Source organism: Nerophis ophidion, linkage group LG05, assembly GCF_033978795.1.
Source record: "Nerophis ophidion isolate RoL-2023_Sa linkage group LG05, RoL_Noph_v1.0, whole genome shotgun sequence".
NCBI lineage: Eukaryota > Metazoa > Chordata > Actinopteri > Syngnathiformes > Syngnathidae > Nerophis > Nerophis ophidion.
The window spans coordinates 5,495,262-5,522,342 of record NC_084615.1 but is presented as its reverse complement, the minus strand read 5'-3'; the positions used below and the strand labels follow the sequence as shown (position 1 = coordinate 5,522,342).

At 42.5% G+C, this 27,081-nt stretch overlaps 2 protein-coding genes across 4 annotated transcripts in view; one reads left to right on the top strand and one right to left on the bottom strand.

Annotated features, from left to right (window-relative positions):
• The window catches only part of jakmip1 (janus kinase and microtubule interacting protein 1), a 65,103-nt gene extending 63,681 nt beyond the window's left edge, over positions 1 to 1,422 (bottom strand). The window contains exon 1 of the mRNA XM_061899781.1: positions 1,034 to 1,422. The gene's annotated coding sequence lies outside the window, so the exon portion shown is untranslated. The remainder of the gene's footprint in view (positions 1 to 1,033) is intronic.
• The window catches only part of wfs1b (Wolfram syndrome 1b (wolframin)), a 36,229-nt gene continuing 10,189 nt past the window's right edge, over positions 1,042 to 27,081 (top strand). The window contains exons 1-6 of one of the 3 annotated variants that reach the window (XM_061899780.1): positions 1,042 to 1,445; positions 17,113 to 17,429; positions 19,427 to 19,503; positions 19,595 to 19,739; positions 19,803 to 19,976; positions 24,561 to 24,641. In XM_061899780.1, the coding sequence (XP_061755764.1) occupies positions 1,390 to 1,445; positions 17,113 to 17,429; positions 19,427 to 19,503; positions 19,595 to 19,739; positions 19,803 to 19,976; positions 24,561 to 24,641 (850 nt within the window). In that variant the 5' untranslated portion in view covers positions 1,042 to 1,389. The remainder of the gene's footprint in view (positions 1,446 to 17,112; positions 17,430 to 19,426; positions 19,504 to 19,594; positions 19,740 to 19,802; positions 19,977 to 24,560; positions 24,642 to 27,081) is intronic. The other 2 variants (XM_061899778.1, XM_061899779.1) reach the window with 2 other exon arrangements.

Below are 27,081 nucleotides of genomic sequence, written 5' to 3'. Positions count from 1 at the left end.
ACTAATTAAAGATGGATTATCATCATCATCATCATCATCAAGAATGGTAGTTGGGCTGACCCTGCCTGTGGTTTGCAGCTCCAACACAGCTACTACTAATTAAAGATGGATTATCATCATCACCATCAAGAATGGTAGTTGGGCTGAGTGGTTTGCATCTCCAACACAGCTACCACTAATTAAAGATGGATTATCAACATCATCATCATCAAGAATGGTAGTTGGGCTGACCCTGCCTGTGGTTTGCAGCTCCAACACAGCTACTACTAATTAAAGACGGATTATCATCATCACCATCAAGAATACTCTAGCCTTTAAATAGACTCGCTTTTTAGAACAGTTGATCTGCCGTTTCTTTTCTTTTTCTCCTATGTCCCACTCTCCCTTGTGGAGGGGGTCCGGTCCGATCCGGTGGCCATGTACTGCTTGCCTGTGTATCGGCTGGGGACATCTCTGCGCTGCTGATCCGCCTCCGCTTGGGATGGTTTCCTGCTGGGTCCGCTGTGAACGGGACTCTCGCTGCTGTGTTGGATCCGCTTTGGACTGGACTCTCGCGACTGTGTTGGATCCATTATGGATTGAACTTTCACAGTATCACGTTAGACCCGCTCGACATCCATTGCTTTCCTCCTCTCCAAGGTTCTCATAGTCATCATTGTCACCGACGTCCCACTGGGTGTGAGTTTTCCTTGCCCCTTATGTGGGCCTACCGAGGATGTCGTAGTGGTTTCTGTTGTGGTTTGTGCAGCCCTTTGAGACACTAGTGATTTAGGGCTATATAAGTAAACATTGATTGATTGATTGATTGAAGAATTGTAGTTGTGCTGACCCTGCCTGTGGTTTGCAGCTCCAACACAGCTACTACTAATTAAAGATGGATTATCATCATCATCATCAAGAATGGTAGTTGGGCTGACCCTGCCTGTGCTTTGCAGCTCCAACACAGCTACTACTAATTAAAGATGGATTCTCACCATCAGCTACTACTAATTAGCCTCCAGAAGTTGTCAAGCATCACAGAACGGCGACTCACCTGAATGAGGTCCGGAGATGTTAGCGCTGGACGGGAGGAGACGAGACTCGTGCGTGGTCAACTCGCCTCAATGGTTAACTGGCAAGACGTGCAAGACTTGTGCGTCACTTCCCACGAGGCGGCCTTCATTTCATGTTCTCCTGCCGGCCAAAGCGCGCCAAGATCCGCTAGCTTAGCAGCTACACGTCGTCAGGCCACCCGCGTTGTTACCGGCCCTGCGTCTCCACGTCACGCGTGGACATTGAAGAGTCTCCGGGGGGCGGCGGTGGTGATGTTAGTCGCCCCGCTAAAGATGTGAGGCGGGCGGGCGTCGCCGCAGCGTCCAAGAAGCGCGACACCTGACTGCCTGTCGGAGAATGACACCGCCGGTGCGGGCAGTGACGTCATCAGACTCCATGGCGGAACTGTTACCGTATTTATACTTTTCTTTCTTTCTTTGTCGTAGGGTTTTAATTTAGTGATACAAGCGACACATGTTTTTGAACAGAAGGTGATATTGAGATATATTTCAAAAACTGTTTTAAATATATCCCCTTAGAATAATATAATTTATTCGGTTTCGATTGACACTTTCGACACTTTTATCTTCAGTTCATCAGGTTATTTGGAACATGCATACAGTTGCTCTATTGTTGTTGTTATCAATCAATCAATCAATGTTTATTTATATAGCCCCAAATCACAAATGTCTCAAAGGACTGCACAAATCATTACGACTACAACATCCTCGGAAGAACCCACAAAAGGGCAAGGAAAACTCACACCCAGTGGGCAGGGAGAATTCACATCCAGTGGGACGCCAGTGACAATGCTGACTATGAGAAACCTTGGAGAGGACCTCAGATGTGGGCAAACCCCCCCCCACCCTCTAGGGGACCGAAAGCAATGGATGTCGAGCGGGTCTAACATGATACTGTGAAAGTTCAATCCATAGTGGCTCCAACACAGCCGCGAGAGTTCAGTTCAAGCGGATCCAAGACAGCAGCGAGAGTCCCGTCCACAGGAGACCATCTCAAGCGGAGGCGGATCGGCAGCGTAGAGATGTCCCCAACCGATACAGGCGAGCGGTCCATCCTGGGTCCCGACGAGCGGTCCATCCTGGGTCTCGACTCTGGACAGCCAGTACTTCATCCATGGTCATCGGACCGGACCCCCTCCACAAGGGAGGGGGGGACATAGGAGAAAGAAAAGAAGCGGCAGATCAACTGGTCTAAAAAGGAGGTCTTTTTAAAGGCTAGAGTATACAGATGAGTTTTAAGGTGAGACTTAAATGCTTCTACTGAGGTAGCATCTTGAACTGTTACCGGGAAGGCATTCCAGAGTACTGTAGCCCGAACGGAAAACGCTCTATAGCCCGCAGACTTTTTTTGGGCTCTAGGAATCACTAATAAGCCGGAGTCTTTTGAACGTAGATTTCTTGCCGGGACATATGGTACAATACAATCGGCAAGATAGGATGGAGCTAGACCGTGTAGTATTTTATACGTAATTAGTAAAACCTTAAAGTCACATCTTAAGTGCACAGGAAGCCAGTGCAGGTGAGCCAGTACAGGCGTAATATGATCAAACTTTCTTGTTCTTGTCAAAAGTCTAGCAGCCGCATTTTGTACCAACTGTAATCTTTTAATGCTAGACATGGGGAGACCCGAAAATAATACGTTACAGTAATCGAGACGAGACGTAACAAACGCATGGATAATGATCTCGGCGTCTTTAGTGGACAAAATGGAGCGAATTTTAGCGATATTACGGAGATGAAAGAAGGCCGTTTTAGTAGTAACGCTTTTAATGTGTGACTCAAAGGAGAGAGTTGGGTCGAAGATAATACCCAGATTTTTTACCGAGTCACCTTGTTTTATTATTTGGTTGTCAAATGTTAAAGTTGTATTGGTAAATAGAGGTCGGTGTCTAGCAGGACCGATAATCAGCATTTCCGTTTTGTTGTTGTTATAATCCGCAGGATCCTCACAGAATGAGGCAATTTTACCGAACAAAACAAACACCGTCTTTCCAAACGGCAAAATTATTCACATAAAAATAAACAAAATCTTTTGTAAACTTTTCCAAAATATCCATCCATCCATTTCCTACCGCTTTGTACATTAAAAATATATTCACCTGATTTTCATACAATTAAATCAAGATGTATTACAAGAGCTGGTATAAACAAATAAGGCTTAATATGATTTGGACTGACACTTTCAACACTTTTGTGTTTTATAATGCTAATAATGGTGAGCTTTATTTATAAGGACCATAAAATTAATGCAAACACGTAATTATTGTAATTATTTAAGTATAAATATTGCTCTATTGTTGTTGTTATAATCCGCAGGATTCTCACAGGATGAGGCAATTTTACCGAACAAAACAAACACCGTCTTTCCAAACGGCAAAATTATTCACATAAAAATAAGCCAAATCTTTTGTAAACTTTTCCAAAATATCCATCCATCCATTTCCTACCGCTTTGTACATTAAAAATATATTCACTTGATTTTCATACAATTAAATCAAGATGTATTACAAGTGGCTTCACGGTGGAAGAGGGGTTAGTGCGTCCTGAGTTCAAATCCAGGCTCGGGATCTTTCTGTGTGGAGTTTGCATGTTCTCCCCGTGAATGCGTGGGTTCCCTCCGGGTACTCCGGCGTCCTCCCACTTCCAAAGACATGCACCTGGGGATAGGTTGATTGGCAACACTAAATGGTCCCTAGTGTGTGAATGTGAGTGTGAATGTTGTCTGTCTATCTGTGTTGGCCCTGCGATGAGCTGGCGATTTGTCCAGGGTGTACCCCGCCTTCCGCCCGATTGTAGCTGAGATAGGCGCCCCCCGCGACCCCGAAAGGGAATAAGCGGTAGAAAATGGATGGATGGATACTTCAACAAAATATGAATGTAACTTTATAAACAATGAAAAAAAAATGCAACAATGCACAATATTCAGTGTTGACAGCTAGATTTTTTGTGGACATGTTCCATAAAAATTGATCTTAAAGATTTCTTTTTTTGTGAAGAAATGTTTAGAATGAAGTTGATGAATCCAGATGGATCTCTATTACAATCCCCAAAGAGGGCACTTTAAGTTGATGATTACTTCTATGTGGAGAAATCCTAATTTATACTTGAATCAATTGTTTATTTATCAACAAGCTTTTAGTTATTTGTATATCTTTCTTTCCAAATAGTTGAAAAAAGACCACTACAAATGAGCAATATTTTGCACTGTTATACAATTTAATAAATCAGAAACTGATGACATAGTGCTGTATTTTTCTTCTGTATCTCTTTTTTTCCAACCAAAAACGCTTTGCTCTGATTAGGGGGTACTTGAATAAAAAAAATGTCCACAGGGGGTACATCACTGAAAAAAAGTTGAGAACCACTGTCCTAAGTCATTGTCTTTACGAAGGCAGAATATTTGATGCAGATCTTTTATTGGAACACATGAGTTTGTGCGAGGGCTTTTGTTGCAGTGTCATTTCCATTCGAGCAGATTGCCATAATAGTGCAGACAGACTGTATGTTGCCATCAGACATCATCATCACCACAGAGTCATGATCAAATATTGTTGTTCTTTTCTGTGTCACACAGAATGAACATAATATGTTGTGGTAAACAGTAGTAGTCCTTCATTAAGCGACTTGACATGTCAAATAAGTCGGTGAAGAAATGTAACAACATAAAAGTGCACGCAGGGAGTGTGACCCAGATTCAAGCGGATGCATTATTTCCGCACAGATGCATTATTTCCGCACAGATGCTCGCCTCTGCCTCCCTACAACAGCGTGTCTGAGCGTCTGCCATTCACAAACATGTGCAGCCAATTCCAAGTCTACACAGGAAGTGCTCACTTTGAGGACAGGATCCATCATTTCCCACCCTGATTGCACTGTGGACTGGGCTTCCATGTTATTCATATTAGCCTCAGACACAGGGGAGGTATCTCAATGCTTCTATTCACATTTTACGCTCAGGTCAACCTTCGTGGCAGCCCAGGGTTAAAATCACTGAAGTGGAAGGCAGAGAAGGATGGTTTGTTTTGGTGGGGTATTGACTCAGAGAGCAAATGTGTGTCAGAAGTGGTAAACAGTCATTCTGTTGGTAGCATTGCCTTAAGATTTTTTTAGGGTTTGCTGCTAATTCTATTTAATAACTCTATTTAATAATACAACTCTAACATTTGACAACCAAACAATTAAACAAGGCGACACGGTAAAGAATATGGGTATTATCTTCGACCCAACTCTCTCCTTTGAGTCACACATTAAAAGTGTTACTAAAACGGCCTTCTTTCATCTCCGCAATATCGCTAAAATTCGCTCCATTCTGTCCACTAAAGACGCTGAGATCATTATCCATGCGTTTGTTACGTCTCGCCTCGACTACTGTAACGTATTATTTTCGGGTCTCCCCATGTCTAGCATTAAAAGATTACAGTTGGTACAAAATGTGGCTGCTAGACTTTTGACAAGAACAAGAAAGTTTGATCATATTACGCCTGTACTGTATATACCTTTATATACATATATACATACATATATACCTGTACTGGCTCACCAGCACTGGCTTCCTGTGCACTTAAGATGTGACTTTAAGGTTTTACTACTTACGTATAAAATACTACACGGTCTAGCTCCATCCTATCTTGCCGATTGTATTGTACCATATGTCCCGGCAAGAAATCTGCGTTCAAAGGACTCCGGCTTATTAGTGATTCCCAAAGCCCAAAAAAAGTCTGCGGGCTATAGAGCGTTTTCTGTTCGGGCTCCAGTACTCTGGAATGCCCTCCCGGTAACAGTTCGAGATGCCACCTCAGTAGAAGCATTTAAGTCTCACCTTAAAACTCATTCGTATACTCTAGCCTTTAAATAGACTCCCTTTTTAGACCAGTTGATCTGCCGTTTCTTTTCTTTTTCTTCTATGTCCCACTCTCCCTTGTGGAGGGGGTCCGGTCCGATCCGGTGGCCATGTACTGCTTGCCTGTGTATCGGCTGGGGACATCTCTGCGCTGCTGATCCGCCTCCGCTTGGGATGGTTTCCTGCTGGCTCCGCTATGAACGGGACTCTCGCTGCTGTGTTGGATCCGCTTTGGACTGGACTCTCGCGACTGTGTTGGATCCATTATGGATTGAACTTTCACAGTATCATGTTAGACCCGCTCGACATCCATTGCTTTCCTCCTCTCCAAGGTTCTCATAGTCATCATTGTCACCGACGTCCCACTGGGTCATTATTGTCACCGATGTCCCACTGGGTGTGAGTTTTCCTTGCCCTTATGTGGGCCTACCGAGGATGTCGTAGTGGTTTATGCAGCCCTTTGAGACACTAGTGATTTAGGGCTATATAAGTAAACATTGATTGATAATTTGCGTGCAGGTTTTTCTGTCAACAAAAGCTAGTATTAGCACCATTCCAGCTCTTGTTTCTGAGATTATTGTGAAGAGACCTCTGACACGTGGAAAAAGCCTGATTCCACTCCTTGCTAATATGTCAGTAAGCCTATTTCCAGCTCCTTGGAATGTGACTCTTTTCACTTTCCATATGAGCTGGCCATAATAAGCTCAACATATTCACGGCGCCTAGCAGATTAAAGGTATCCTAATGACATTTGGTATTCACAGAGGTCTAAGAGATTAAATGAGGAACACATTAAGCCATATACTATACTCCATAGGGTGGAGTGGGGACTTCAATATATATTTTCCAGTTAAGTCATGTAAATGTAAATGACCTATTTCTTCTTAGCCGTGCTCCCAGCCCAGAGTGCTGATTGTGACGTTGCCGTTTCAGCTGAAGGTGATTATTCTGGGTGGGACTCACCACAGTGAGTCACTAAAAGTTTGAGTAGTATATTCCATCTTCATTCCCCAAGACAAATCTCAACAAAGCAGCATCAGGAAGCAAGCAACAGAATAAGAGAGAGACAGACGGCCATGTTTGTGTCAAAATCCTGCATGGTCACAATGTGTTTAGTCTCTGGCACACTCTAAAAACTGGGTAACTGTTGGACCAAGGGCCGGCAACCCAAAACGTTGAAAGAGCCATATCGGACCACAAATACAAAAACAAATCTGTCTGGAGCCGCAAAAAATGAAAAACCGTATATAAGATATCAGTGTTAGAATGAAGGCAACAAATGACTTAAGTGTCTATATTAGCAGCCAACTATCAAAATGACTATGTGTCGCGGGGTGAAGCAAATCTTCGTTGACTGAAATGTTGAAATTTAACATTTATTTTAGCCTTCTTCTCAACATTAGAAACCGTTAGTGAATAAGGGGCTACTCTGAAGGTGAGATAACTCCTGGAAATTACTGGCTTTTAATGGCCAAGTGTATAGATGTGTGTGTCCAAGTTAAAGGAAGCGGCAGCCTGTCTTCTTTTAATAGATTTATTACAATCTTTGGCAAGCTAGGTAACATTTACTGTGGTCTGGAACAACATGGCACACAAACAACTATCAGAAATGAAGGCAATATTACATGCAGATAATGTGTCATGAGACATGCAAATATAATTTATGTTCAACGAAGATACAAGTAAAGGATATTAAATGAGTTCCAATATAGCTACACATGAGGCATAATGATGCAATATGTACATACAGCTAGCCTAAATAGCATGTTAGCATTGATTAGCTTGCAGTCATGTACTGACCAAATATGCCTGATTAGAACTCTAACAAGTCAATAACATCAACAAAGCGCACCTTTGTGCATTCACGCACAGCATTAAACTTTTGGTGGATAAAATGAGACAAAGAAGGATTGGAAGATTTTACAATTGTAAACAAACTGTTGAGTCACAGTCCACATTATGGTGTGTTCAAGAACCGCCGAAATTAGTAGTACAAAATGATATTCACTAAATACTCTCATCGGTGAAGCATAAACACAAACATATTAAAGGGTGGGCTTTCTAACAATAGGGAAGGTTTGTGTCATGTTTGTCCTCAAACAAAAACATACTAAAACAAAAATAATATTTTTCCATTTTCAATCCTTTTTTTAAAAAGCTCCGTGGAGCCACTAGGGCGGCACTAAAGAGCCGATGCGTCTCGAGAGCCGCTGGGGTCGTTGACCCCCGTACTGGACCAAACCAACGTTGGGTTAATTTGACCCAGCTAGATTGGTTATATATTCAACCCAAATGCTGGGTCATTCTCACTGCAATGCTGGGTCAATTCTACCAAATAACCAAGTTATTTTCAGTTTTTTTGTAGTCCAAATGTCATAACGACTTATGACGCCAACAGGCAGAGTTCATTATTGCAACTTGTAGTATTTTTAAGATACTGGGCTACTGGTTGGGTGACAAAAACTAGCCAACTTAGAAATAACCCATAAATATGACTCAACAGGCTCAACCCAGCATTTGGGTTAAAAAAAATAACCTAGTATTTTTTAGTGTGCAGTGTGGAAACGTTGCAATAAATAATGTGCTACCATAGTGATGCAAGTATCAACGATATGTCCAATTTCAGACAGCTGTCTGGTTGCCATGGTTATTGACCATGTGTCTCCCTCCGGGAGTTTATTTTCCTGTGGGTGGGAGTCTTTAGCACCCTTAAGAAATGGGGAAACTTAGGGAACCTGTTTAACAGAAGCAAAGGAGAATGAAAAGAGGAACTAAATGCATGTGTGTCTCAATTATGGGCTGTCATCAATGACTGTGGCTTTCAGATAAGCCACAAGTATCAATCAATCAATCAATGTTTACTTATATAGCCCTAAATCACTAGTGTCTCAAAGGGCTGCACAAACCACTACGACATCCTCGGTAGGCCCACATAAGGGCAAGGAAAACTCACACCCAGTGGGACGTCGGTGACAATAATGACTATGAGAACCTTGGAGAGGACGAAAGCAATGGATGTCGAGCGGGTCTAACATGATACTGTGAAAGTTCAATCCATAATGGATCCGACACAGTCGCGAGAGTCCAGTCCAAAGCGGATCCAACACAGCAGCGAGAGTCCCGTTCACAGCGGAGCCAGCAGGAAACCATCCCAAGCGGAGGCGGATCAGCAGCGCAGAGATGTCCCCAGCCGATACACAGGCGAGCAGTACATGGCCACCGGATCGGACCGGACTCCCTCCACAAGGGAGGGGGGGACAGAGAAGAAAAAGAAAAGAAACGGCAGATCAACTGGTCTAAAAAGGGAGTCTATTTAAAGGCTAGAGTATACAAATGAGTTTTAAGGTGAGACTTAAATGCTTCTACTCAGGTGGCATCTCGAACTGTTACCGGGAGGGCATTCCAGAGTACTGGAGCCCGAAATGAAAAAGCTCTACAGCCCGCAGACTTTTTTGGGGCTTTGGGAATCACTAATAAGCCGGAGTCCTTTGAACGCAGATTTCTTGCCGGGACATATGGTACAATACAATCGGCAAGATAGGATGGAGCTAGACCATGTAGTATTTTATAGAAGTAGTACTTTTGTGTCCTAAAATGTCAACAAAGGTACTAAAACCCAGTAAACTAAATAGTAGGTGGACACAATATGCCCACCTTTGCATAACAACTTCATGTAATACACATCCACAGGTAAGATAAAAGATCTAATTGGCACATGTGGAAAAGATTGCTTTGTATAAAATGGAAGTGCTGCGATGAGGCGGCGACTTGTCTAGGGTGTACCCCGCCTTCCGCCCGATTGTAGCTGAGATAGGCACCAGCGCCCCCCACGACCCCATGGGAATAAGCGGTAGAAAATGGATGGATGGGTGGATGGAAACTGGACGTGTGTGCCGAGAAAAACAGTAGAGGGGCCCCGCCTTATCCTCTCAACTGGATTGTGCTAATCTACTAATCAAGAACCATTTGCATAACAGCATCAGTGCAGCTGCAGCCCCAATTACTTTTACAGCCTCAATGCTGCATAGTAATGGCATGCTTGACAAAATGACAATAATATGGTCACACTTGCAGGATTAAAACTGCCAAAGGGGAGTAGGATGTCTCAGCAATTACTTCATTACTGGAGTGTACGTCTTGGATTTAACATATTCACAGTAACATATTTAATAACATATCTAATATGGTCCACTTCAAGAAACTTTTCAAACTTAAAGTGTTTACAAAGTACAAAGAATAAGAACCATGATAAACATTCTGAATTTATTTCATCCGTCCATTCATTTTCAAGATAATCTTACTCATCTCAACATAGGAACTATAACTTACTTCAGTAATTATTATTTTATTATTTGTTTATTTTTATTGATATTACTTTTGGAGTATATTGTAAATACATTGAGAACAGGAAGTCAACACAAGTTTTAGCAACTGCTATGCAAAGGAAAAGGGGTAGGATTAAATAAGATCTGCTTCTTCCTACTCCTTTTCCAACATGTTGAATAGAGGAACTGGAAATTGTGATGCATCATGTTCTATGCATGCATGTGTGATGCATCATGTTGTATGCATGCATGTGTGATGCATCATGGTGTGTGCATGCATGTGTGATGCATCATGCTGCATGCATGCATGTGTGATGCATCATGTTGTATGCATGCATGTGTGATGCATCATGTTCTATGCATGCATGTGTGATGCATCATGGTGTATGCATGCATGTGTGATGCATCATGTTGTATGCATGCATGTGTGATGCATCATGTATGCATGCATGTGTGATGCATCATGGTGTATGCATGCATGTGTGATGCATCATGTATGCATGCATGTGTGATGCATCATGGTGTACGCATGCATGTGTGATGCATCATGTTGTATGCATGTGTGATGCATCATGGTGTATGCATGCATGTGTGATGCATCATGTATGCATGCATGTGTGATGCATCATGGTGTATGCATGCATGTGTGATGCATCATGTTGTATGCATGTGTGATGCATCATGGTGTATGCATGCATGTGTGATGCATCATGTTGTATGCATGTGTGATGCATCATGTTGTATGCATGCATGTGTGATGCATCATGTTGTATGCATGCATGTGTGATGCATCATGGTGTACGCATGCAGGTGTGATGCATCATGTTGTATGCATGTGTGATGCATCATGGTGTATGCATGCATGTGTGATGCATCATGTTGTATGCATGTGTGATGCATCATGTTGTATGCATGCATGTGTGACTTGACAAAGGAAAATAAACTCCCGGAGGGAGACACATGGTCAATAACCATAGCCCCTCCCACCTCCAAAGACATGCACCTGGGGATAGGCCCCTCCCACCTCCAAAGACATGCACCTGGGGATAGGCCCCTCCCACCTCCAAAGACATGCACATGGGGATAGGCCCCTCCCACCTCCAAAGACATGCACCTGGGGATAGGTTGATTGGCAACACTAAGTGGTCCCTAGTGTGTGAATGTTGTCTGTCTATCTGTGTTGGCCCTGCGATGAGGTGGCGACTTGTCCAGGGTGTAGAAGCCTTCCGCCCTAATGCAGCTGAGATAGGCTCAAGTGCCTCCCACGACCCTTAAGGGATAAGCGGTAGTAAATGGATGGATGGATGTGTAAATGTGAGTGTGAATGTTGTCTGTCTATCTGTGTTGGCCCTGCGATGAGGTGGCAACTTGTCCAGGGTGTATGCCGCCTTCCGCCCAAATGCAGCTGAGATAGGCTCCAGCAACCCCCGCAATCCCAAAAGGGACAAGCGGTAGGAAATGGATAAATGGATGGATGGATAGCAATGTCTGATGCTGGACGTCAAATCGTCAATAAAAATAAAAAGGGAAAAAAAGAAAAATAATTGATGAATGTAAACAATGCTGCCATCTCCTGGCAAAATATTGGTAAACCTGTGATAAAACTAATTTCCCCAAAGCACAAGCAACGTTCGGCACAGTCTTGAACCAGATGTACTCAAAAATGTATTCATACATTAAAATGTAAAATTAATAAACGGTTAAAAAAAAAAAAAAAAACCCGTTCGATAACTCCAGACATATGTTGCCAGTTTAAAATCGATTGCTCTTGCCTGAAAGGCCAACTGTAAACTTCCGGATTGTGTAGCCAATTGTAACCCGTGACGGGAGAGTCCTTTTCATTTCTGTCCAATCACAAGACGGAGTTTTATAAAGGGGCGGTAACCAGCTGTCAGACTAGAGTGTCTGGTTGGGAGTGTGCAGGTCTTCTCTGAGCACCGACCCCCAAAATGATTTAGGAGCTGGAGGGAAACTTCTTTATCTCTTTTGTGTTTCTCTTTTGGAAAGAAACAGAATAATCCAGGCGTGTTTGTCTCTCTAATGAAAGGTGAGCTGAATATTCTGCAGAGTCGCGGCTACACTAGCATTAGCATTAGCAACAACACAACTTTAACGCAAACGTCACGTGGTACATTTGTAGTTTTATATTATGTCAGATAGAATGATAACACACTTTTGTAGTCTACCTCAGTTCTTGTAAAAAATGTTTTACATGTCATTTGTATTTTCATATTATGTCAGATATAATGATAACTAACTTTTGAAGTCTACCTCACTTGTTGGCTTGAAATGAGGGCCATTTGTGTGTCGTCAGTCTGACCGACGTGGAGGGAGATTCCCAGCCAAATGTCACCTTCTCCATTTAGCATTGCAGTCTATACCAGTCTGCCTTTTAAATGGAACATACTATACACCTGCAGAAATATACCAGTGTGCATCACTGTTTACCTTTTAAATGGAACATACTATACACCTGCAGAAATATACCAGTCTGCAGCACTGTTTACCTTTAAATGGAACATACTATACACCTGCAGAAATATACCAGTCTGCAGCACTGTTTACCTTTTTAAATGGAACATACTATACACCTGCAGAAATATACCAGTCTGGAGCACTGTTTACCTTTTAAATGGAACATACTATACACCTGCAGAAATATACCAGTCTGCAGCACTGTTTACCTTTAAATGGAACATACTACAGTATACACCTGCAAAAATATACCAGTCTGCAGCACTGTTTACCTTTTAAATGGAACATACTATACACCTGCAAAAATATACCAGTGTGCATCACTGTTTACCTTTTAAATGGAACATACTATACACTTGCAGAAATATACCAGTCTGCAGCACTGTTTACCTTTTAAATGGAACATACTATACACCTGCAGAAATATACCAGTCTGCAGCACTGTTTACCTTTAAATGGAACATACTATACACCTGCAAAAATATACCAGTGTGCAGCACTGTTTACCTTTTAAATGGAACATACTATACACCTGCAGAAATATACCCGTGTGCAGCACTGTTTACCTTTTAAATGGAACATACTATACACCTGCAGAAATATACCAGTCTGCAGCACTGTTTACCTTTTAAATGGAACATACTATACACCTGCAGAAATATACCCGTGTGCAGCATTGTTTACCTTTTAAATGGAACATACTATACACCTGCAGAAATATACCCGTGTGCAGCACTGTTTACCTTTTAAATGGAACATACTATACACCTGCAGAAATATACCAGTCTGGAGCACTGTTTACCTTTTAAATGGAACATACTACACACCTGCAGAAATATACCAGTCTGCAGCACTGTTTACCTTTTAAATGGAACATACTATACACCTGCAGAAATATACCAGTCTGGAGCACTGTTTACCTTTTAAATGGAACATACAATACACCTGCAGAAATATACCAGTGTGCATCACTGTTTACCTTTTAAATGGAACATACTATACACCTGCAGAAATATACCAGTCTGGAGCACTGTTTACCTTTAAATGGAACATACTACAGTATACACCTGATAAAATATACCAGTCCGGAGCACTGTTTACCTTTAAATGGAACATACTATACACCTGCAGAAATATACCAGTCTGCAGCACTGTTTACCTTTAAATGGAACATACTATACACCTGCAGAAATATACCAGTCTGCAGCACTGTTTACCTTTTAAATGGAACATACTACACACCTGCAGAAATATACCAGTCTGCAGCACTGTTTACCTTTAAATGGAACATACTATACACTTGCAGAAATATACCAGTGTGCAGCACTGTTTACCTTTAAATGGAACATACTATACACCTGCAGAAATATACCAGTCTGGAGCACTGTTTACCTTTAAATGGAACATACTATACACTTGCAGAAATATACCAGTCTGCAGCACTGTTTACCTTTAAATGGAACATACTATACACCTGCAGAAATATACCAGTCTGGAGCACTGTTTACCTTTTAAATGGAACATACAATACACCTGGAGAAATATACCAGTCCGGAGCACTGTTTACCTTTTAAATGGAACATACGATACACTCGCAGAAATATACCAGTCTGCAGCACTGTTTACCTTTTAAATGGAACATACTATACACCTGCAGAAATATACCAGTCTGCAGCACTGTTTACCTTTAAATGGAACATACTATACACCTGCAGAAATATACCAGTCTGCAGCACTGTTTACCTTTAAATGGAACATACTATACACTTGCAGAAATATACCAGTGTGCAGCACTGTTTACCTTTAAATGGAACATACTATACACCTGCATAAATATACCAGTCTGCAGCACTGTTTACCTTTAAATGGAAGATACTATACACCTGCAGAAATATACCAGTCTGCAGCACTGTTTACATTTTAAATGGAACATACTATACACCTGCAGAAATATACCAGTCTGCAGCACTGTTTACCTTTTAAATGGAACATACTATACAGCTGCAGAAATATACCAGTCTGCAGCACTGTTTACCTTTTAAATGGAACATACTATACACCTGCAGAAATATACCAGTCTGCAGCACTGTTTACCTTTTAAATGGAACATACTATACACCTGCAGAAATATACCAGTCTGCAGCACTGTTTACCTTTAAATGGAACATACTACAGTATACACCTGCAAAAATATACCAGTGTGCAGCACTGTTTACCTTTTTAAATGGAACATACTATACACCTGCAGAAATATACCAGTCTGCAGCACTGTTTATCTTTTAAATGGAACATACTATACACCTGCAGAAATATACCAGTCTGGAGCACTGTTTACCTTTAAATGGAACATACTACAGTATACACCTGCAAAAATATACCAGTGTGCAGCACTGTTTACCTTTTTAAATGGAACATACTATACACCTGCAGAAATATACCAGTCTGCAGCAATGTTTACCTTTTAAATGGAACATACTATACAGCTGCAGAAATATACCAGTCTGCAGCACTGTTTATCTTTTAAATGGAACATACTATACACCTGCAGAAATATACCAGTCTGGAGCACTGTTTACCTTTAAATGGAACATACTATACACCTGCAGAAATATACCAGTCTGCAGCACTGTTTACCTTTAAATGGAACATACTACAGTATACACCTGCAAAAATATACCAGTGTGCAGCACTGTTTACCTTTTTAAATGGAACATACTATACACCTGCAGAAATATACCAGTCTGCAGCACTGTTTACCTTTAAATGGAACATACTACAATATACACCTGCAAAAATATACCAGTGTGCAGCACTGTTTACCTTTTAAATGGAACATACTATACACCTGCAGAAATATACCAGTCTGCAGCACTGTTTAGCTTTAAATGGAACATACTACAGTATACACCTGCAAAAATATACCAGTGTGCAGCACTGTTTACCTTTTAAATGGAACGTACTATACACCTGCAGAAATAGGACCCTTCAATACAACCTTCCCCATGCACTTTCAGGGCCAACATAGATAGACAGACAACATTCACACACTAGGGACCATTTAGTGTTGCCAATCAACCTATCCCCAGGTGCATGTCTTTGGAAGTGGGGAGCACCCGGAGGTAACCCACGCAGAACATGCAAACCCCGCACAGAAAGACCCCGAGTTTAAAACCGAGCGGGACCAAACCCAGGACTACTCAGGACCTTCGTATTGTGGGGCAGGGTTGAAGATGTCCATCATAATTCTTCTTCTGTGTACTTTGTGAACACATGAAGTTTGAACCGTCTCCTAAGTGGCCTAGTGGGTATAGTGTCCGCCCTGAGATGGGCAGGTTGTGAGTTCAAACCCCGACCGAGTCATACCAAAGACTATAAAAATGGGAGCCATTACCTCCCTGCTTGGCACTCAGCATCAAGGCTTGGAATTGGGGGTTAAATCACCATAAAAGATTCCAGGGCGCGACCACCGCTGCTGCTCACTGCTCCCCTCACCTCCCAGGGGGTGATCAAGGGTGATGGGTCAAATGCAGAGAATAATTTCGCCACACCTAGTGTGTGTGTGTGTGTGACAATCATTGCTACTTTAACTTAAACTGAATCCTGTTGGTACTTAGTTTGATTTCTTTGGTTAATGTGTTCCATGTTTTAATTCCACATACTGATATGATTGTAGCTGAGATAGGCTCCAGTGCCCCCCGTGATCCCGAAGGGAATAAGCGGTAGGAAATGAAATGGATGGATGGATGGATGGATATGCTAAAGGTTTTAAGTGTTGTACCTGCTTAAAAATGTTTTAAATTACATTTTCCTCTAAGGTTATATTTCTGTGATTTTGTTGAGAAGAATTATTGTAGATTCTTGGCTAGCAGGTTATCGTTTGCCTCATCCATATTTTTAGCCGATTGCAAATGCACCAAATCGTTGAATTTCAATATTTGTGATTTGATAAATAAGGTGCTTGCATGTTCTCCATATCCAACATTATGTATTATTCTAATTGATCTTTTTTGTAACACAGTTAGTGAATGACGCGCACATTTGTAGTTGTTTCCCATATTTCTACATAATAACTCAGATATGTGACACTAGTGAGCAGTAGAGAATATGAAGTGATTTTTGATCTAGAAGATGTTTTGCTTTATTTCTTATTGGTGTTTCTTGCTACTTAATGTTGTTTATTTTTTACATGAGATTTCTGATTCATTTTATCTAGCAGTACAAGTGGTAGTAGTAATATTACTAATAATGATACATTTATTTATAAGCACTAAGTAAAATAGATCATTTGAAATGATCATCAAGAAGTGTGTTTTCTTTTAGTGTGAAAGTATTATGACAAAAATGTTAATTCATTTTCTTTCTTAAAAATAGAATTCCCATTACCTTCTCATGAGTTTTCTCACTGTGTTGTGCTCGTTAGAGATATGGAAGCATCCCCAACACATCCCGGCCGCTCTCCTCCCACCACAGTGAGAACAGACTCCCTGCCTCCAAGGCCGTCCGCCAGCCCACCATCCCCAAATAAGACGACCACAAACCTCTCCACACCGACACCATCCTCCTCCTCGTCACCATGCTTCTCGACGACACCGCGTCTGTGTTCCCGCTCCTCCTCGCTTTCCACGCCGACTTCTTCTCCGCTGCGCTGGCCTGTCAGAAGCCCCTCTCAGCTGGGGAGAGCTCAGCTCAACGCGGCCTCTTCCGTCAGTGCTGGAGCGCCTACCTCGCCTGAAACAGGTGAGCAAGGAAATGTAATTCTGCTTTGTCATGGTTCCTAAAAAGATGATCTGTACATAAATCTGATGTGCTGTAAGCCAGGGGTTCTTAAAAGTTTTGACCCCAAAGGCCAACTTTTCCACTACGTAAGGGCCCTGGGCCCACTCAAATATTAACATTGATTTAGTAATCTTACTCTTGGTTGTAATTGTATTCAATAATTATATATTTCATGAATATATACATACTTACAGTTTAACAGTGTAAACCTTGTCAAATGATATGAAACCATCACTAAGATTATTAACGAGGCTTATTTTCCGAACTATAAGGCCCACTTAAAATTCTGTTTTCTCAAAACTCGACAGTGCGCTTTATATGCGGAATAATTCTGGTTTTGCTTACCGACCTCGAAGCAACTTTATTTGGTACATGGTGTAATGATAAGTGTGACCAGTAGATGGCAGTCAAACATAAGGGGACGTGTAGATTGCACGACGAAGGCGATATGACTCCAGTAAACAACACCAACATTTAAAATGTTCCATTGAAAAGGAGTCATACAAGTAGAAATGCTATGGATGATTATAAGATGGAACGGTACTTCAAAGCACTAAACCAGGGCCGCTCACACTTTTTCTGCAGGCGAGCTACTTTTTAATTGACCAAGTCGAGGAGATCTACCTCATTTGGCACATGGCACACTGTGTTGGATCCATTATGGATTGAACTTTCACAATATATGTTGGACCCGCTCGACATCCATTGCTTTCCTCCTCTCCAAGGTTCTCATAGTCATCACTGTCACCGACGTCCCACTGGGTGTGAGTTTTCCTTGCCCTTATGTGGGCCTACCGAGGATGTCGTAGTGGTTTGTGCAGCCCTTTGAGACACTAGTGATTTAGGGCTATATAAGTAAACATTGATTGATTGATTGATTTATATTTATAATTTATATTTATTTATTTATGAAAGAGACATTTTTGTTAACAAGTTAATGGTGTTTAATGATAATACAAGCATGTTTAACACACATAGATTCCTTTCTTTCATGAAGACAAGAATATAAGTTGGTGTATTACCTGATTCTGATGACTTGCATTGATTGGAATTAGACAGTGGTGCTAATGTCCGCATTTTCAAATGGAGGAAAAAAAAATGTCCTCCTTTCCGTCCAATACCACATGAAAGTGGTTGGATTTGGCATCTCATTTGTCCAATTTGCATACTCGTTTTTAAACACTTTGTTATGAGAGTAGCATATGTGTGTGGCCCTTTAATGTCTGGCAGCAGGTGAGTGACGTCAGTGAGTGTGCGGGTGGGCAAGCAAGTGAGAAAGCGGTCGCTGAGGGCGGGGGAGAAATACATTGGCATCAAACTCCGTAGCTTGCTAGCTTTCTGAGACTCTTATTTTGTTAGCACAGGCAGGATGAAACAGGTCTTTTATGGTGAAGACAGGAACTGTGCAGTCGGTCTTTAGAGTTTTGACAGTAGGTACGGAGTCTCTAGAAATAAAATGTGTTTCTCTGCGTCCGCCCTGTTAGTGATTTCTTTCTTAAATATGAGCTCGCAGCAGCCAGCATCCTCTCACAAGATCCTCGGGTGCCGAGAATGTCAAACAACTGACGAAAGTGAAGTCTTGGTATGATTGATGATTGCTCATTTTTATGTCTATTTTTTAATGCCTGGCTTGAGATCGACTTACACACCCTCCGAGATCGACCAGTCGATCGACCCCTGCACTAAACGGAAGAAATACTGTAGATTGCGGCACTTGGAGTGAACAAACTTGTCCAAAAGATGGTGCGATAGCACAAATAATAATGCATGTTTTCAGTGTTTTTGCTTGTGTTTATGAAACTATTACGGCTGTTAGTGAAGAAAAATCCCAAAATAGGTCGCACTGTTTTATAGGCCGCAGGTTTCAAAGCCTAGGAAAAAAGGTAGCGGCTTTTAGTTCGGAATTTACGGTATGTTTAATGTAGTTTTCACTGCAATCATTCTCTGTGTCCTGTCAGAGGATCCAGAGGAGGAGGTCAGTCTTGAGGACGTGGCGGAGAGGGCAAAGTCAGGTGATGCTAAATCGCAGACCAAGGTCAGTATCAAGCATATGGCGGACTTGCTGTGCCAGTTCATCACGAGTGTTGCTCCAGAGCGACCGCTAACGTGTCCTTGGGTGCGTCCAGATGGGCCGCGTCTTCCTGGCTCTGGCACAAGATAGAGATGAGGAGCTGAACAACTGCACCGCCGTCACCTGGCTGGTCCAGGCTGCCAAACAGGGCCGCAAGGACGCCGTGAAGCTGCTGCAACAGTGCTTAGGCTCCAGGAAAGGTACACCAAAGATGTCCTCTTCTCACTTTCTCAATGTGCTGCTGACGTTGTCCTGCTTTCTAGGCATCACTCTAGAAAACTACAACGAGGTGAGGAAGCTGTGCATGGAAACACGCTTTGAGAGGGGAGTTCGGAAAGCGGCCCTGCTCATGTACTGGAAGTTGAACCCGGAAAGGAAGAAGTCGGTGGCTGTTGCAGAGATGCTTGAGAACGTAGAACACGTCCGCACAGATCAAGGTATGATGATAGGAGGTAACTCAGAGGGCTTTCTGCAATTTTGGTGGTGGAGCACGAGGGGGCCAAATATTAGTAACGTCCTTCAGTATGAGACTTAGACTTAGACAAACTTTAATTATCCACAAAAGAAATAGTTAAAAAAAAAAACACACAGCACACCGCATATATTGGTAAAAAGTGGGTAAAATTGAGTCCAAAGTAGCAGGATTTAAGTCACCCGAAATGAGTAAGGGCATCGGGGTGTTTGGTCTGTTGCTTAGCAACAGCGGCACGAATGGTGTCGCAAGCAGCAGCCTGGTCTGCAGAAGGAGGGATGTACACTCCGATGAAAATTACAGAAGTAAACTCCTTTGGTAAATAATATGTTGTAATTCCAACAGCCAGAAGTTGGATGTCCAGCATACAAACACACTCAGTAATATGTCCAGGATTACACCACCTCTCGTTCATCAACATGGCAATCCCACCGCCTTTCTTCTTAACGCTCAGGAGTGTGTCTCTGTCTGCCCGTGAGGTTGTGAAGCCAGGTAGAGATATGTTGTGGAAGTCCGCATGCAGCCAAGTCTCCGTAAAGCACATGATGCTGCACACGGCCTACTCCTTTTGGAGGTCGAAGAATTTGTCCAATTTATTTGCCAAAGACCGCACGTTCCCCATGAGTACAGAGGGAATTGCAGGCTTAAATTTTCTCCTGTGCTCCTTCATCTTTGTGCCGGCACGGCATCCACAGCACAGGTCGCTAATACCAGACCTCGGTCCAATCTCATTAACGGTATCAGGACAGCTGTTACATTTCAGCCTTTTCTCTTCATTCTTTTTTGTTGGGAGTTTTTTTTGGTATAATTTCATTTTTTGCTGAATGGAAAAAATCAAACCCCCAGGCTGCCTTTTTCGATACCACTACAAAGTCGGTATCAATCAAAACATGTGGATGCAGGTCATGTACTGGATGAAAGGTGGATGTTGTTGTGCTTCATAACTGCACACTTTTACAGGGTTTTTCCTGCCTCAAATTGAGGTGGAGGTGGTACAATCCTGACCATGCGCCAAAGTTTTAATGCCCAAAATTTGATTTTTTTATTTTATTTACAGTAATATGCTGTAAAAAACACCGTAAAATGTATTGTCATTTTTATTCATTGGATGGGTAGTTTGCTGTAAAATCAGAAGTCAAGCACATATTTAAGTATTTATTTTTGTTTAGACAAAACATGTTTGGGAAGTATAATATACTGTAATATTTGTTGCAATAATGGATACTATTAAAGTTTAAAAGGCATGCAATTTCAAGCAGTACATAATTTTTTTTCTGTCCAAATGAAAAGAATCCATTACATTTAGTAAGAAAATATGAAGTACTTTATTGATACAAATCATTTCCAGGTGTTTGCGGGCCAGATAAAATGATGTGGCGGGCCAGGTCTGGCCCCCGGTCCATGAGTTGGACACCTGTGGCCTAAGCACTTGCATAAGAGAGTAATGGGCTCCTAGCTTGTGTGGTGGGGCCACTTTGAATGATGTGGTGGGCAGGGTTGAGGGGCAGGCAGCATACCCCTTCCCCTTCGAGCTGTCCTGGATGAAATGAAATTATTTTTTCCAATTTGGAATTTGCAAGCGTATTTCTTCTTGCTACTCGTCGTCGCCATGTCTCTTCTTGGTTCTTCTGCTTCGTCTCCTTCTTGTTGTGTGCGCAATTGTTCACTGAGCTCCAAAAGCCGTAGATGTTATTCTAACGTCCCGGAAGAGTTAGTGCTGCAAGGGGTTCTGGGAATTAGTTCTGTTGTGTTTATGTTGTGGTACATTGCGGATGTTCTCCCGAAATGTGTTTGTCATTCTTGTTTGGAAGTGGGTTCACAGTGTGGCGCAGATTTGTAACAGTATTAAAGTTATTTATACGGCCACCCTCAGTGTGACCGGTATGGCTGATGACCAAGTATGCTTGCATTCACATGTGTGTGTGTGTGTGTGTGTATGCCATACTTGCCAACCCTCCCAGATTTTCCGGGAGACTCCCGAAATTCAGCGCCTCTCCCGAAAACCTGCCGGGACAAATTTTCTCCCGAACATCTCCTGAAATTCAGGCGGAGCTGGAGGAGGCGTGGCCTCCAGCTCCATGAGAACCTGACTCAGCAATGTTGTGACCCTCTTAAACAGGACAATACTGCCATCTACTGTACATAGAATATAATAGAATGTAAATATATTCTACATTTAAGTGCAGTCAAGGAACATGCATTAGGGAGTCTGTTCTGAAGCCCACAGTAAAAAAACGTAACGTCATCACGTCGCCTGGTTATTGACTCCAACCCAATATATTACACCGTCGACGAGCAAAATGAAGAAATATGCTTGCAAGTTCCAGAACGATTGGAAACAAGAATTTCAGTTTCTCCAGGAGACTTCGAAGAGGAAGGGGTATGTTGCCTGTAAATTTTGTAGAACAGACTTCTCCATTGAAAACGGCGGCCGAACGGATATTTAGTCATGAACGGTCAGTCAGCGAAGCACAAAGCGTCCGCAGCGCAGCATCGTTCACAACCCAGTATTATGGGCCACCTCGCAAAATGGAGACCCAATGGTGTAACTTATGCTGAGACAAAGATGGCTATGCTGATAGCTGGAAGCAACATCCCGTTCTCATTTGCGGACGTCTACAATAAATCCGTGAAGGATATGTTCCCGGATTGGGATTTCGCTCGCCAATATGCAAATGGGAGAACAAAGGTTACTCAAATAGTGAAAGGTAAGTGTTGTTGTTGTTTTTTTTTAGTAACCAGCAAGCACAGTACAGTTAGTAGAACAACTGTTTTTATGATAGGTGCAGTCAGAAATTCAACTATTTATTTTATTTATGTATATAATAAAATAAATATATATAGCTGGAATTCAATGAAAGTCAAGTATTTCATACATATATATATATATATATATATATTTCCTTGAATAGCCACCGGGGCGCTAATTAATTTAAAACCTCTTCTCACTTCTGAGCTTATTCAAGGCATGCGGTAAAAGTAAGCAGGCGCTAATAATTTTAAAACCTCTTCTCACCCCTGCGTTCACCAATGGCATGCAGTAAAAATTTGAGTGTGATGTAAAAAAAAAAAATAATAATAATAATTATTCTGCGACTGTGGCCTGATGGTTGGGGACGACTGCTCTACAACATGCTATCTGTGTGCTGGTTGGATGCATGCATATCGCTGCTTCTCATACAAGATTTCAATGAATACTTGGTCAACAGCCATACCTTTTACACTGATGGTTGTGATATAAACAACTTTAACACTCTTACTAATATGCGCCACACTCTGAACCCACACCAAACACATTTCTGGAGAACATTGGCTCTGTAGCACATTATAAACACAACATAAGAATTACCCAGAATTCCAATGCATCCATGACTCTTGGTTATATTATACACGCGCCCCCAACCCCGCCCACCTCAACTGGCGCAAGGAGGGGGGTGGGGGGGGACTGGGGTTTGGTGCTAGCGCGGTGTATAATATAGCCAAGAGTCATGGCTGCATTGGAATTCTGGGTAATTCTTATGTTTCGTTTATAATGTGTTACAGAGCCAATGTTCTCCAGAAATGTGTTTGGTGTGGGTTCACAGAGTGTGGCGCATATTAGTAAGAATGTTAAAGACAAGTTGTTTTATATCACAACCATTAGTGTGATTTGCATGGCTGTGGAACAAGACCCCTGGTTTACACATAGTAAAAGTTAAAAAAAAAACTCCTCCGCCATTTTGGAAATGACAACAGGGGAAGCGTCACTCGTGACGTCACGACTTTGACCCGGCGGTAAAAGTAAGCATGCGCCTATAAATTTGAGGAGCGAGTTCGACCCGGCAGTAATTCAAGGCGGGTGCATATTACATGCCCGGCGGCTATTCAAGGAAATATGGTATATATGAAATACTCCAGTTGATGAATTATACTCCTCCCCTCTTAACCACGCCCCACGTCCCCCCCACCCTCCCATCTCCCGATATCGGCGGTCTCAAGGTTGGCAAGTATGGTGTGTGCTTGGAATTAACCTCATCATTAATCTAGTTAAAAGATCATACCATGTGTCAGCGTTTCTTGACATCTTCGAGTAAAGACCGTTGTTAAACCCGTCCAACGTTACATTATGATGGGACTGGGCCGGCACGCTGTTTGTATGGAGGAAAAGCGGATATCTGGACAGCATGCGGTTGTTAAGGAGTGAGAGAGGACACTAAAAGTCCCCCAATATTGTTGTCCGGGTGGAAATCGGGAGAGGCAATGAAATTCGGGAGTCTCCTGGGAAAATCGGGAGGGTTGGCAGGTATTTCAAGCGGGTCTATTGTGGCGCAACGCTGCAACTGCAGTTAAAACACGTATCTTCCGCAGATGGACATCAATGGCTCAATCAACACAGCTGGAGCTTTACGCTGTGTTGAGCGATATCAATCACTCTGGCTGAGGGCAGCACATAATTAGCTGGAGGCGGCCGCCACGCAATTTTGAACGCAGGAAAAAGTCTGGTTATTTAACTTTTTAGGTACATTTTGACCTCTTTGAAGTATGTTGTGCTATTTTCCTCTCATTCTAGACAAACCAGTCGCCCCAGGGCCTCTGAACAGCTCCGCTAAGAAACAAAGGAGAGTGCTGGAGACCATGGTCACCAGCGAGTGTAAGTAGCATCCAAAATACTGTACTACTTTTCAGGCTCTGTGGACACTTCAGTAGGTACCCGTTGTATCAGATGTTCTCCGTTAAAAAGATAATGCCTGGTTTTGACTGACGCTGTTAGGCAGCTGCTACAGTGGAACCTCGATGTAAAAACTAAAATCGGTTCGTAAATAGAAAAGTTCATATATTGAAGCACATTTCTTCATAAGAAATGTAAACATGAGTAATGGGTTCCATCCTTGAAAATGTCCATATTTTAGGAAAGGTTTGTACACTTTGAACACAATAAAAAGCGTTACACAGTACTGTATATCAAACAAACATAGCAAGGAGGGGACAGATCCTCCATCCATCCATCCATCCATCCATTTGCTACCGCTTATTCCCTTTCGGGGTCGCGGGGGGCGCTGTCCTGTTTCTATTTAATAACAAATCCAACACAACAAGAAATAGCTGAACTGTCCTCCTTTTCAGCCGCTCTTCTGACACGCACACACTGTCACTAGCCATGTGGTGCACTCTTAAAACTGCATGTCCCCAATGATTAGGAATAAAGAATTAAATCCATCCATCCATCCATTTTCTACCGCTTATTCCCTTTCGGGGTCGCGGGGGGCGCTGGCGCCTATCAGTCAATCAATCAATGTTTATTTATATAGCCCCAAATCACAAATGTCTCAAAGGACTGCACAAATCATTACGACTACAACATCCTCGGAAGAACCCACAAAAGGGCAAGGAAAACTCACACCCAGTGGGCAGGGAGAATTCACATCCAGTGGGACGCCAGTGACAATGCTGACTATGAGAAACCTTGGAGAGGACCTCAGATGTGGGCGACCCCCCCTCTCTAGGGGACCGAAAGCAATGGATGTCGAGCGGGTCTAACATGATGCTGTGAAAGTTCAATCCATAGTGGCTCCAACACAGCCGCGAGAGTTCAGTTCAAGCGGATCCAAGACAGCAGCGAGAGTCCCGTCCACAGGAAACCATCTCAAGCGGATCAGCAGCGTAGAGATGTCCCCAACCGATACAGGCGAGCGGTCCATCCTGGGTCCCGAAGAGCGATCCATCCTGGGTCTCGACTCTGGACAGCCAGTACTTCATCCATGGTCATCGGACCGGACCCCCTCCACAAGGGAGAGTGGGACATAGAAGAAAAAGAAAAGAAACGGCAGATCAACTGGTCTAAAAAGGGAGTCTATTTAAAGGCTAGAGTATACAAATGAGTTTTAAGGTGAGACTTAAATGCTTCTACTGAGGTGGCATCTCGAACTTTTACCGGGAGGGCATTCCAGAGTACTGGAGCCCGAACGGAAAATGCTCTATAGACCGCAGACTTTTTTTGGGCTTTGGGAATCACTAATAAGCCGGAGTCCTTTGAACGCAGATTTCTTGCCGGGACATATGGTACAATACAATCGGCAAGATAGGATGGAGCTAGACCGTCTAGTATTTTATACGTAAGTAGTAAAACCTTAAAGTCACATCTTAAGTGCACAGGAAGCCAGTGCAGGTGAGCCAGTACAGGCGTAATATGATCAAACTTTCTTGTTCTTGTCAAAAGTCTAGCAGCCCCATTTTGTACCAACTGTAATCTTTTAATGCTAGACATGGGGAGACCCGAAAATAATACGTTACAGTAGTCGAGGCGAGACGTAACAAACGCATGGATAATGATCTCAGCGTCTTTAGTGGACAGAATGGAGCGAATTTTAGCGATATTACGGAGATGAAAGAAGGCCGTTTTAGTAACGCTTTTAATGTGTGCCTCAAAGGAGAGAGTTGGGTCGAAGATAATACCCATGGGCCATAAAAAGGTAAGCTGTGTAGCCGTACAGGAGAAGCATGATTATGACAATATTGACACATTATTGCACCATATCCAGCTGCACTGAAGGACTAGGCCATTAAACCCTATTATCTACTATTACTCAATGCCAGAGGGAAAGAAAACACAACATTATTGTATTGATAAATGGTCAGTCCTTCCATGTGGTCACTTGTTCATTTGTTGCCCCTCCTCCTCCAGCTTAGAGCAGAAAGGAGATTACATATAAATAAATGTATAAAACAGAAAATACTGCAAAGCCACCGCGAGGCCTGCCGAAAGTACTCAAATCTGCGTCAGTATTGAGCTTTACAGCAAAGCTGACCAACACGCCGGATTGTAGTCAGTTGGAAGCGTGTCTTAATGAAATTAAACAATGGATGTCCGCTAACTTTTTGCAACTTAACGCCCAAAAAAACGGAAATGCTGATTATCGGTCCTGCTAGACACCGACCTCTATTTAATAATACAACTTTAACATCCATCCATCCATCCATTTTCTACCGCTTATTCCCTTTTGGGGTCACGGGGGGCGCTGGCGCCTATCTCAGCTACAATCGGGCGGAAGGCAGGGTACACCCTGGACAAGTCGCCACCTCATCGCAGGGCC